This window comes from Melanaphis sacchari, unplaced genomic scaffold (assembly GCF_002803265.2).
Source record: "Melanaphis sacchari strain LSU unplaced genomic scaffold, SCAv2.0 Contig4_pilon_pilon, whole genome shotgun sequence".
NCBI classification, from domain to species: Eukaryota; Metazoa; Arthropoda; class Insecta; order Hemiptera; family Aphididae; genus Melanaphis; species Melanaphis sacchari.
The window spans coordinates 10,030,507-10,043,466 of record NW_020271335.1 but is presented as its reverse complement, the minus strand read 5'-3'; the positions used below and the strand labels follow the sequence as shown (position 1 = coordinate 10,043,466).

At 22.8% G+C, this 12,960-nt stretch overlaps 3 protein-coding genes across 3 annotated transcripts; 1 reads left to right on the top strand and 2 right to left on the bottom strand.

Annotated features, from left to right (window-relative positions):
• Positions 1–932: 932 nt before the first annotated feature.
• LOC112599003 (THO complex subunit 6) lies at positions 933–3,049 on the bottom strand. The gene is made up of 6 exons (XM_025345698.1): positions 2,736–3,049; positions 2,393–2,647; positions 2,061–2,228; positions 1,831–1,993; positions 1,533–1,772; positions 933–1,024 (listed from the first exon to the last, which is right to left on the bottom strand). The coding sequence occupies exons 1-6, from the start codon at positions 2,837–2,839 to the stop codon at positions 944–946; spliced, it is 1,011 nt and encodes a 336-aa protein (XP_025201483.1). The 5' UTR covers positions 2,840–3,049; the 3' UTR covers positions 933–943.
• Positions 3,050–4,971: 1,922 nt separating this feature from the next.
• LOC112599030 (bursicon) lies at positions 4,972–6,689 on the bottom strand. Its single transcript, XM_025345734.1, has 4 exons — positions 6,619–6,689; positions 6,231–6,418; positions 6,016–6,141; positions 4,972–5,157 (listed from the first exon to the last, which is right to left on the bottom strand). The coding sequence occupies exons 1-4, from the start codon at positions 6,644–6,646 to the stop codon at positions 5,020–5,022; spliced, it is 480 nt and encodes a 159-aa protein (XP_025201519.1). The 5' UTR covers positions 6,647–6,689; the 3' UTR covers positions 4,972–5,019.
• Positions 6,690–9,786: 3,097 nt separating this feature from the next.
• LOC112599037 (partner of bursicon) lies at positions 9,787–11,728 on the top strand. Its single transcript, XM_025345741.1, has 4 exons — positions 9,787–9,882; positions 9,964–10,089; positions 10,181–10,305; positions 11,397–11,728. Exons 2-4 carry the CDS (start codon positions 9,969–9,971, stop codon positions 11,565–11,567), a joined length of 417 nt encoding a protein of 138 aa, XP_025201526.1. The 5' UTR covers positions 9,787–9,882; positions 9,964–9,968; the 3' UTR covers positions 11,568–11,728.
• The last annotated feature ends 1,232 nt before the right edge of the window (positions 11,729–12,960 follow it).

Below are 12,960 nucleotides of genomic sequence, written 5' to 3'. Positions count from 1 at the left end.
GTTAATGTAGTATGTAATTAAAAAATTAAGAGTTTAATAAGCTATTTATAAAACAATTTTGTTTTAATTATAATCTAAGCCTCCAAACTTTAAACCATCAATAATATTCTAACATTAAATATAAATAATGAAGATAATGAAAGTAATTTAAATTTTTATTAACCATACTGTAATAAATTTAATGTAAATAATTTATCTTAATTAGAACTTTTTTAATATTTGTCCAAAGGATTCTTAAATTTTGGTTTAGCTTTGATTTCTAAAATATAATCACAAATTGTTTAGTTAATTCATTACTTTCAAATTATAGAATATTTGAATTTTCATGATATTTAGTATTGTTATACTGTATCATTGAATATTTTTATAATTTTAAGTAATTTAATGATGTATATAACTTTACTTGTATAATTAAAACATGTTAAATGTTTTTGACATGTTGCAAATTAAGTATTTATAACTAATAATTAATTCTATTTGTGATAGGAACCTATATTGTTTGTATATCATAAATGTTTATTCAGAATTTTTACTTCATGTGCAATATTTAGTAGAAGAATATAATATAGTATTTATATAAATATATTATATTACCTACACACAATTATAACTAATTATCTAATACTGTTAAAATAAATACATTTAATTTATTTTTTATTTTTTTAATGAAAATAAGAACAAATTAAATGATAAAACAAATACATCATAATGTATCATTATATATGGCAATATATAATATATATTCACAAAAATGAGCATATACCAAGGAATCTATAAATGTTATCTATTTTGACTTAAATATATTGAATAAGTTAATAAGTAGATACATAAAGTGTGCAAACAGTAAATATTAAACATTATGATTGTTTTAATGTTGAAAAAATCTTTTACACTTAGATATTTTTCAGAATTTAATACTTTAGGATAAAATTTAATATTTATTCTATATTCCAAGTGTAGTCATTTTGTAATTTAAATTAGTACAAACATCTATTTTATAACTGGAACCTGCAAGACATGTTACCTAAAACAATAAACAAAAATACAAATGTTGTTATAAAAGTTGATGATAAAACATGAATAAATTTAAAAATGTAAGTATATCTATTTAAATAAATATATATATATATATATATATATATATACATATTCTTTTTTTAAGTATACATTTAAATTTAATATTTATTTATTTTGTAATAAACGTATTATAATTTTACAAATGATTTGAATATATACCAACATTATCTCTAATAGATTCGAAAAAAAATAAATAATAATTAAATTATTTATCATGATTTATTATCTATAATAGCATAAAATTTCATTATTCCAATATATTTTTATTTATTGAAGTTTAATTTATTTTATTATGTTGTTGTTGAAATATTAACTAATAATATTCTCATTGTTTTTTTTTTTCATCAAAATATACTAAATAGCAATAGATTAAATTTATTAAATTATTTAACTTGTTCTCTCAATTGTATTTTTCTAAATCCCAACAAAATAATAGCAATTTAAAAAAAACTTACTTTAAATGGATTTTCTTGGTTAACACAACTGAAAACAGTCACTGGACTAGTTTCGATTTTACACAGAATTTCATCTGTAAATGATAACTGATAAAAATATTTTGAGCATCCTCCGGCATATAATGTTTCATCCATAAGTTTAGTAACATGTATTCCGGAATCTTCAACACAATTGTATACTGTCATGGGAGCAGCCATTGATCGATTCCATAATGATAGTTTAGTTCCACCACCACATAACTGATTAAATACAAATTAAGTTATAAGAAATAAAAGAATTAAAATACTGATATTTTACCATCCAATCATTAGTGATTGTAACAGATCCAACCCAATTTCCAAGATTAGGACGTTTAATTTCTGGATTATTGCTGGGGATGATTTTTGATGAATATTCTTTAGAACGAACATCCCAAAATAAGACAGATCCATCTTCACTAGCTGAGACGATTGTATCATCTCTAGAATTATATATTATAATTATAAATTGCATACATAGAATAAAATAATATGATAATTAAGTATTACAGTTTATCAATAGAATGAATAAAATCACTATGGCCTTCAAATTTCTGTATAACATCACCACATTCTAAATTAAATGCATAAACAGTATTGTCACCACAGCCAGCATACAAGACATTATCCTCTTTGTTCAATATTAAACAATTTACATCTATAGTTAACATTGAATCCCTAAAAATGTATAAATAATAATTAAAATCATTTAAATAGTGAGAAACAATGCTTATAGAAAATTTTTATTACTACATTCTTTAATAGTATGCACAGTTCTAGATTGTTTTGAGCATAAGCTTCAATCTTAGCAAAACTAAATATTATTTAAGAGTTTTCTTTACTTGGGTGATGGAATATTAATACTCCAACTGATACTGAGAGGTTCAATTTTTGAGTTTTCGCCAAAATTATTATCAATAATAGTTTCCCAATCCACTCCAACAATAAGACCAACACCACCAATTATCAAAAATTTTTCACCCGATTCCATGCTGTTTATTTGCATTTTACGTATCATCTCGAATTCATAAGATCGACCCCCAGCTGATAAATTCTGATCTTTGAATTCAACTCCCGACTGCAATTCATTTTTTAAACTAAAAGTTAAAAATAAAAATATTAATAAATACATGTGTTAACATTCAATTTAGAAGTATAATTTAATAACCTAGTTGTTTAACTTACTTGTAAACTGTTAATATTCCATAATTATTACCAGTAATCAAATAATTCCCACAAGGAGAAAATGTTTGAGATAAAATAGTAGTGTAATATTTACTATTGACCATGTTTTAAAATTGTAATGCTTTTATGTTGATTTATATATTTTATAAAAAAAGAAACTAAATATTATTTTAGAAACACAAAAGTATGAAACAATTAAAACGTTATAAACTTAATACATAGATAAGTCCAATAGTCCTGTCCAGTGTCCTCAATCCTGTTGCCTTTTTACTTGCAATGCTTAGTATTTGTTCTAAGTGCACTACATAGTACATGTCAACATTATCAAATCTACGTTATCACCGGTAACCGTCGTATTAGTATCAGTATATTATTATGTTATAATCACAATTTAAGATTTATATTTGGTTATAATAAACAAAATATTTAGGTAAACAATAAACATAAAGATAATTACCTACCTACTAAAAAATAATTTTTGAACATGAAACGCTTTTCTGTCTAAATTATTAATCAGTCAATTATTACAATAAGAAGTTTAATATTTTGACGTAACAATATTTTTTTTTTGTGGTTCTTACTACTTATATCTAACACCCTACCCTTTAAGTAAAAATTCTCATCTAGGCGATACTAATTATTTTAATATATATTAAATTCTAAGCAGAACGATAAATATATTAATTTTATCATGATGTGTTTTTTATTTTTTGAATGAATACGATAATTTGTTGATAAAATGATTTGATTTTCAAAAATGAGGGTGGTATTATACTTTTGTGTATTAAATTGGATCTAGTTTGTATTTTGAAGAGGTTAAACTGAAAATATCTAGTATTTATTGTTATCCTTGGAAAAAACAAACAAAAAATTAAAGATAAAAGAGAATTTTCAACAAAATTGATTTTTTTTTTTATAAAGGTACCTAGCTTGAAAACTATAGATACTTGAATTTTCTACTAAATGTTTTTATCATTATTTTCATCAAACGATACCATTTTCAATATTTTTTTTAAATACGAGAAATTTTCAAGTTTTTTTTTAATTCTATTTTTCTAAATTTCTATTAAAATTATTTACTGAGTAGAAATGCTAAAAATGCATGAAAATTTATTGCAAGATCCCACAACAGATATTCTCATATCTGTATAAATATATTAAAAATGTGTGAGTAAAAATATTTTTATACGAATTTGTAGTTAGTAATTTGATGAAATTCGTCAAAATTGCAAAAAATTATTAATTATTTTGTTGTTAAAAAATTATAAAAACATTTCTGTTTGTATCTAACTTTTGAAAATTTAATAAAAGATCCCATATAAATAGCTTGTATTTAAACTATAAAATCTACAAAAATCATAAAGAAAATTATTTTTTATAGACATTTTAAGTTTCAATTTGAACGAAATAACTTATTTAAACAATAAATAACGATATGTTAATAATTTTTTTATAATTTAAAAACATTATTCGTGGAAACTTAAACTTTCATGTATTATATATTATTATGAATTGTACCATACACAATACCAAACATTTTTTATTCAACTGTCTACAAAGTTCAAATACCTATGCATGGCGTGTATATTTTCAGGGGAATATTAAACTATAGGATTTACGTACATATATAATATATAAGCATAGATGCGTGGAACAAGAGCAGCAAAATTTTGGATAATAATATTAATGGTTTTTTAAATTTAAAAAAAAAATAGTGTAATATAAATATGAAATATAACGTATGATTATATATATTTCATGACGAGATACTGAACTAAAAATCAGAATAACGTTTAAATAATGAAGTGTATAATCTATGTCAAATTATGTCAAATGTCACGTTAATTGCACAATTAGATATAGGTACATTTATACATGTACAGTTTATCTCAGCACAACCAACAATAATTTCATTGGAAATTAAATAAATATTTATTTTATGATTTCACTTAAAACAAATAACAATGTGCATTTGAAATAAACAATACATTTATTTATAATTTTAGTGCAACTGACATACGCGTGTATGTATAAATGTATAATACCTACTATTATATATATTATATATATATATATGGCATAACTGTATAAGAGATTAATGAGATTATTGTTTAACTAACTACAATAATAGTATGATTATATTATTTTATATTATTATACGACTAGATAAAATATTACATTAATAATTAATTTATAGATACGAAGAGGGTGGTAGATAAAGAATTTAGAAACTGTATAAAAATGAAAGTAATATAAACACTTTCTTTATTTATTGATTAATAATTTAAATAGATTTAGAAAAATGGCCATTGATTGGTGGCTCATCAGCGGCATAGTTGGACATTTCTTGAGGAATTACCGCACTTTCTTCAATACCCGTACAAGGGCGACACATACATTCCAATGGAGCTTTTGTAGTCACCTATAAATTATAATTAAATATATTATATTATTGTCATACTAATTATTTTATTACTACATTAGTATACTCATCAGTTATAACTATAGCACAAAATTTGTAATTTATTATTAGTTATTAAATAGGTTTATGGTCCGTTTCAGAAAAAAACTAATTGTTATTAATATCATTGAAAATCCACAATATTACACTAATTTTTAATAGTGTTGATGTATTGATTTCATAAATCAACATTCAATATAGAAGTATTTTATTAAATTCTGTAATTACCTACTTGTTGATTGCTACAAATTGGATTAATATATTTTTTTTTTTTTTTTTTATGCGATACAAATATAAACAAATTTTAACCAATTAGATTTAAGGAATTAGTCTAAATAAAATGAGAAAGAAATTTTTTCATTTTTGTGTTAAATATTTATGAATGTAAACAGATAGAGTAATTTAAGTTTTATTTATTCACTTCGAAACTTATATGGCTGAGTATTTTTACCTGCTATATTTTGTACAAAAATATTCACCTATCTATTTTGTCATGCTTTACATAGAACTACATAATATCAGTAGGCAACGAAGACATAAACAAATTTTCCTAAATATATCAATCACCTTCCGTTAATATTGAAAGGTAAAAATAAGTGCATGTACATTAGTGTTGTACTTATTAGATTAAAATGGTTAGCAAGTATTGAACGGCCATTCATCCTTTATTTAATTGTTTTAACTTTTCTTTCTATCAACCATTAGGCCTTTCGATAAATTTATAACTTAGACCATAATTCTACCCCCTATGTCATTTACTAGATAATATATTTGTTTATTATAACTGGTAAATATATTTATAATTATAGGTAAATCTACCTTTCTAAATTTTTTCTCGCCTTGTTTGGCTTTTGGGCAAAAAAGTGATACCGAGGCTTCTCGTTCGCCGCTTTCTTGACAGCACATACAAGACCTTTCCATTTGCCATATTTTAGACCCAGAAACCTTGTTGAAAAAACAAAACACCATTGTATATTTACATACTTATTAACTATTATTATTTAGAAAAGTTTTCGTTCAGAACGCTGAATTACTTGTAAATAGCTGCTGCAGCGTCCTGTACATGCAAACGATGGTATTGGCTTAGGTACACATCCTGGGTACTGTAATACATGGATGACGGGTGTTACTTGGCAGTCGTCACTAGATCTAGCGGTCACAATCACCCCATTACCGTTATTAGCAAAGGCCATGTTGCACATAGCCAATACTATTAGATATTCTAAAATGTCATGAAAATCATTCATAAATTTTTAAGTACTGGAATAATATACAATAGCAATTAAAAAATGTATTAAAATTAAATTGTATTAAAAACTTTCTTATGAGTTATATAACATATATCATATTTATACATGTGTGTGTTTAAGCATTATTAAATTTAACTTAAGAAGTTTTAAAATTATTCATAGTTAAACTTACTGAAAAATTCCTGGCTGATGGTAGACATTACGACTCAAAGATCATACTGTGAATAATCTTGCGAGTGGCAGTCGACTTTGAAGGGCTCAGACTTCCGACATTTATGATTTATTAACGGAAATAGACCTCCCGGGGAGTAAACATGATTTTTGAATTAGATTTCTCAGTTGGCTGTAAGCTTCAGAAAAACATATACACGTAGAATCATTTAAATCTAGACAGTTTTCTGGCGTCAAAAATTGAAAAAGTTTTATAAAGTACTATAAATAGACGAAAATTAATATTAATATCTAGAAGTTTTTTTTAAGGGTAAATTATTTGGAAAATAGCTATAATTTAAATGTTGATAAATTATATAGCTTTGCATTATTTTCAATATTGTACAAATATAAAAAAAAATGTGTAGGTATAAACAATAATTATTAAACAAATTGACGTATAACTTATTAACTGATATTAAAAATAAATATATTTATTAACTAATATTGGATTATAGATAGGATTGGCTTTTAATTTTAAATATAATATGTTTTACACATTACGCATAAATAACTTACAACAAATGTGTTAAATCTAGAAAAATATAATAAAATATTTAGGTGAACCTATTTAGGTAAAAAAATTTATACATATATAATATGCCATGAATAATCTAAATAGTTTTAGGAGTCTATACCAATTATTTAGATCAAGTGTTAATACTAATTTAAGTTTATAATTAGATTCATTATATTCAATTTAATATCTATTATAAATTAAAATAAATAAACACATAATATATTTAAATAAAATGATATGTTGTTCATATTTTCATAACCATACTTAAACTTGTGTGAATATTTTTTTTGGTAATAAATACCAAAATGCAAATAGTATATACTTGATTTTATATAATGTGTATTTTGCATTTTGCATTTTTTTTTTTTTTTTGTTATTTAAGCACTATACAGTCTACATTATATAAAATATTATTTTATTTATTAATACTGTACGCTAATTACTACAAGTTTAATCAATTATAAATAACAATGCAAAAGTACATTTTTCAATAATTATTGGTCTTTATATTTTATATTTATATGCATATACTTAAAATAAAAATCTAGAAACTCACTTTATATTTTTCTGTACTGTAGGCTATTGAGTTAAGTATACTTCGTCATTGAGTTAGTTAATAGTTGTGTTAAATGTGTGTTCTATAATTCATTGTAATAGCCAATAGGTATGATTCTAAGCGGCGCCTATATTTTTAAGAATCTTTTGAAATAGTAAAAATACTTCGATTTTTAATTAAAGAAGAAGTTGATTATGGTAGAAATTTGAATCTAGTAGGTACTAAATATTTTAATAGGTCAAAAGTAAAAAATTTCCTAGCTAAATGTAAATTTGCAAATAATTTATAATATAATAATATAAAAAATTATGATATTATTTGTAAAGATTTAAAAATTTTACATAGGTAGGTGTATAAAATTGATTAAATATTTAATAAATATATATATAATGCATTTGACTATACGTAATGACATTTTAATTTTAGATATTATTTATTTATATTACGTATATCTTATTCACACTGTTTTACTACAAGAAGATATTGACTCAAAAGCTAACAGGAATGGTAAAATATTATACAATAAATTATATTTATTATTATTATAATTAAATATTAATAAAATAATAAATGCAATGTTTCAAATAAAACTGAATCAATCTACTGTAATACTAATAGTAAAATAAATTACTTATTTCTTTAACAGAAATATTAAAAACATATCATGATATGTATTTGGTAATATAGACTGACAGACGTCTCCGCATAAAATCATTTTTCGTGTACAATGAATATTGAATAATGATACATTGATACATCATTGAATTCAAATTTAACACTTCAATTATAGTGACTCACTCGACAACAAAACGGTACTCGCTTTTTTTAACTTTTTTTGTTATTTAAATATTTAATTACGTAGAAATTTAAACATAACTATCTAAACTATCTATGTATTTTTGATATATTTTGTTATAATAGGTAACTTATAATATCTTATAAGTAATTTTGTACGAAATTTTCAAGTTATTTTTTACCCACAGACAAAATTGTTATCACATCTAAAACGAAAATAAACTAAGAAAATATAATATTTTAAATATATCCATATTGAATTTAGAACAAAAAGCTAAAATATTTTAATTTTAAATTCCTTAATGTTTAGTAAATACTTATATCTTATATAAATATTTTATGGAAATTTTAATCAGCTACAGATTTTTCTTAAATAAAAACAAAAATCAATATTTTTTAAAAACTGATTTTTTGTAAATATTCCCATTATTCTATTATTTATTTTTTTAATCTCGATCACTATTAATTTTACTCCACAAAAGTACCTATACAATTTGTTACCAAAAACTATTCCTCTAATTTGAATATTGAGGCATTTTTTTCTAAAATTAAAAGTGTTTTGAAACATAAAAATTAAAAAATTAAAATTATTGTATTGTACAACTTATACACATACATATTATTACATTTATCAATCCACTTAAAATCTAAAAATCATAATTATTTTAAGAAACATCAGACCTATATCGAATAAGGCTAGTAATAATACGATTTATAATAAGATTAATTACAAAAGTTTTTATACAGATTAAACTTTTCCTTATTTTAATGCCTTAGACTTAGAGTATATTATTATTTATTATAATAAGTTTATTACTAATTACTATTATAGTTAAACATTTCAATCATTATTTATTTTTATACATGTTTTATAGTGAATAAAATTCAAATATCATAAAATTAGTTTATAATTATCTCTATTACATAGGTAGGTAATTGGTTAGGTTAGGTTCCATGTTCATAGGAGAAGAACTAATTATTTTATTACATTAAGTATATTAACAGTTATTATACTAATTTACATTTTATTTATTTGGTACTTAAAATACTTTTTATTTATAATTCAAAGAATAATTAACAATATTTTTTTACTCCGTTAATAAATTACATTTACTTTTATAAATAAAATCTGTTAGTGCTATATTTTGTTTCGACAACACAAAAAAATTTATATTACAAGATCCCCTGTGGATAAGTAAACCACCCTTTCGGTCCAATAACACTTATGTTTGTTTAAAGTGAAAGCTTTAATATACATTCTGAAAGTCATAAACAGTTTTGTCGTGAACGTTAACAGTCACTGTTAACTCACTGATCTGGATTACTTCAATAAACTTTATTGGCAGCTATATTGTGTAAGTATCTATTAAATTAAACTGTGTAGAACACATTTTGTCATTTATCACATTTTAATTTTTAACTAAATTACTTATTAGCAATTATGTACACGACTCAATTGTTTATCATCTCTATTGCGATTTTTCTCGTACATAATAACGTACTCGCAGAAGATAACCCAGAAGAATGTGAGACTTTGCCTTCTGAATTGCATATCATTAAAGGTACAATTTAATATTTTATTTGAAACTAATCGAACACAATCTATAGCAGTAAGTTGTATAATAACAATTTAATGTTGATTATTACGTTTAGAGGAATTTGACGAGCTTGGACGGCTTCAAAGGACATGTAATGGTGACATAGCAGTGAACAAGTGTGAAGGAGCGTGTAATTCACAAGTACAACCTAGTGTCATTACTCCTAGTGGATTCCTAAAAGTTAATATAACTTATAAATTTAATAAAAAATAAATTTTTATTCTTTTAATTTTGACTTTAAATGGGGCAATTATCTATAGATTTTACAATTATGTTGTGTATGTGTGTGTTTTGTCACCTTTAGTACAAAAAGAATGTTTTGATTTTCGACTTTAAGTGTGGGTTTAGGTAGGTAACAAATTGGATATATTTAATACTTTGTGGAGTCAAAATTAAACAAAAAAAAAAATAAAAATACTAACCTACTTTTTAAAACAATTGAGAAAAATTAAAAAAATTAAATACAAATTTCGAAAAAAAATAGATATTTAAACAAAAATAACAATTTTAGTTAAATTTAAAATTAAAAAATTTAATTTTTGGAAACTTAAAACTTTTTTATTGGTATACTATTAATTTATTACCTATATTTTATATATTTAAAAGCGTTTTAAATTGCAATATTTTTGGTAAAATTAATTCATCTTACTATTTTAGGTAGGTACTAATACGTAGCTGAATAAATTACTTTATTAGCAATATAAATATATCAAAAAATAATCTAAGTAATCTTTCAATTCTCAAATTATTGCTCAAAATCGTTTTTCATATGCAATGATTTCTTATTAAATTCAAATTTAACACTTACTAAATTACAAGGAAAACTCAGTAACGGTTAATTACTTTCCCTCTTTTTAAAGATAGATATCTCAAAATATCTAAAATACATTTGTGATGCTTATATTGAAAATTCTTATTAGTTGTCATATTTATTATGTTTATATTACATATTTACATAAAATATTATCATTATCAAATAAAAACGATCAAAACACAAAATAGACCAATCTATATAATACGATTTAGCTGCACTATTTAATCAAACGTAAATTAGATTTATAATAATAAATCATATCTACTCTTCTGTCTGTTTCTAAATTTTTTAATTTCGCCAAAAATCTATTTAGGTAAATTGCTTATAAATAGTTAATACAATAGAAAATACATATATTATTTCAATAAAATTTTTAGCAAATTAATTAAATTCTTATTGTCTACAATTATTAATTGTTGTATTTATAATATTATATTATACGACATCGTATTTTCAGGAATGTTATTGTTGTCGTGAAACATTTTTGAGGGAGAGGATTATTGCTCTTACACATTGTTATGATCCTGATGGCGTAAGATTGACGAGTGAAAAATTGGCCACGTTGGAAGTTAAACTAAAAGAACCAGCGGATTGCAAATGTTTTAAATGTGGAGATTTTACCGGATAAATTGATGTTTTAAAATTCATATAATATGTAGCAACTTTTTCACCGTATTGTTTTACTTGTGTTGTAATCATTATTTATTAATAAATTATTAAATATATAGGTAGTTTTAAAAATTAAGCCTATAAGCGTTTTCATGTAGGTATCTGCATAATATAATATTATACTGTTTAATGTTTATGAATTACTCGTTTTATACTTTTTTTTTTTAATTTTAATGTGACAGCATATTAAATAAACATTTTTAATAATATCATAATGCTACATGAAAATGTAAAATTTACTTACTATCTATTTGAAATTCCTCGATAATTTACGAAATATGATACTCGCCACTATTATAAGGTGAGTATAGGTATATGTATATATTAGGTACCTACTACTTAGATAAGTAACCGTGTGGCACATAGCTGCCGTATTGCTGCAATCATAATTTTAATTATGTTGCGTACAATAATTGATCAACCATTGAGCTACTCAGTCATTCAATTAGAATTTATATAATTAATTGATTAATGTATATTAATTACCTACCTATTAATATCCTTAAAGCAGGTTTAATAATTTAATATTCCTTAATCTATAAACATTTTCTTACTAGTAAAACGATTACAATTATAAAACCCAACATCGCAGGATAAGATTGAACTTAAAGTTTAAAGCCACAATATTACAATAAATAAATTGTTTGGTAATTGTAATTTTTTAAATATATGGAACCCGGTTGAAAATCATGAAAAGTTAATGTACCTACCTCTACGACTTTACACTCTAGATTATACGGCTACCCAAATTATAAATCTAAAATCTAAATAAAGTATAATAAATTGGTTATCGGTTATAATAATCTGCAAAATCTTTTGATGTGCTTTTTCTACTTCAGATTATTGAAATAAATATTTTTCAGAACATAATATTGATAATGATCAATGTTCATAATAACTTTGTATAGGTGAGCATTATTACCAAACGGTAATAATGCTCACCTACTAATTACTATTAGTGGCATTAATCATTAGTCCATTAGTTATTACTTATAAAATATTAATTTTAAACCTTGAAAATTTAAATGTAGGTAGGTATTTGTTATTTACTAATTAAAATATAAGAGTTATCATCTATTGAATGTTTTTAAAGGAATTAGTGATAGCTACCAAGTACCTCCTCCTAATAACAAAATATTGACTATATACATAGACATATAGAATAATATATAAAAATATAAATTATAATATTATGTATTCCATAGACTAATACACTAATAGCATTATTATTACGACTATATAAATACTATATGACTAATTTAAATTTAAATATAAATTTGTTTTCAATAATTCATTTATTTCTTATCATTTAACTGCTATCAATTTAGCAGTATAATTTTTATCAATTGCTC

Coding starts and splice junctions, on each gene's coding strand:
- LOC112599003 (XM_025345698.1), bottom strand. CDS start 2,839: ATGGTCAATAGTAAATATTACACTACTATTTTATCTCAAACATTTTCT. Junction 2,229..2,392: donor ATTAATATTCCATCACCCAA/GTAAAGAAAACT, acceptor ATACATTTTTAG/GGATTCAATGTTAACTATAG. Junction 1,025..1,532: donor ACCAAGAAAATCCATTTAAA/GTAAGTTTTTTT, acceptor TTATTGTTTTAG/GTAACATGTCTTGCAGGTTC.
- LOC112599030 (XM_025345734.1), bottom strand. CDS start 6,646: ATGTCTACCATCAGCCAGGAATTTTTCA. Junction 6,419..6,618: donor CATCAGCCAGGAATTTTTCA/GTAAGTTTAACT, acceptor ATGACATTTTAG/AATATCTAATAGTATTGGCT. Junction 5,158..6,015: donor GCGAGAAAAAATTTAGAAAG/GTAGATTTACCT, acceptor TATAATTTATAG/GTGACTACAAAAGCTCCATT.
- LOC112599037 (XM_025345741.1), top strand. CDS start 9,969: ATGTACACGACTCAATTGTTTATCATCTCTATTGCGATTTTTCTCGTA. Junction 10,090..10,180: donor TGAATTGCATATCATTAAAG/GTACAATTTAAT, acceptor TATTACGTTTAG/AGGAATTTGACGAGCTTGGA. Junction 10,306..11,396: donor CTCCTAGTGGATTCCTAAAA/GTTAATATAACT, acceptor TCGTATTTTCAG/GAATGTTATTGTTGTCGTGA.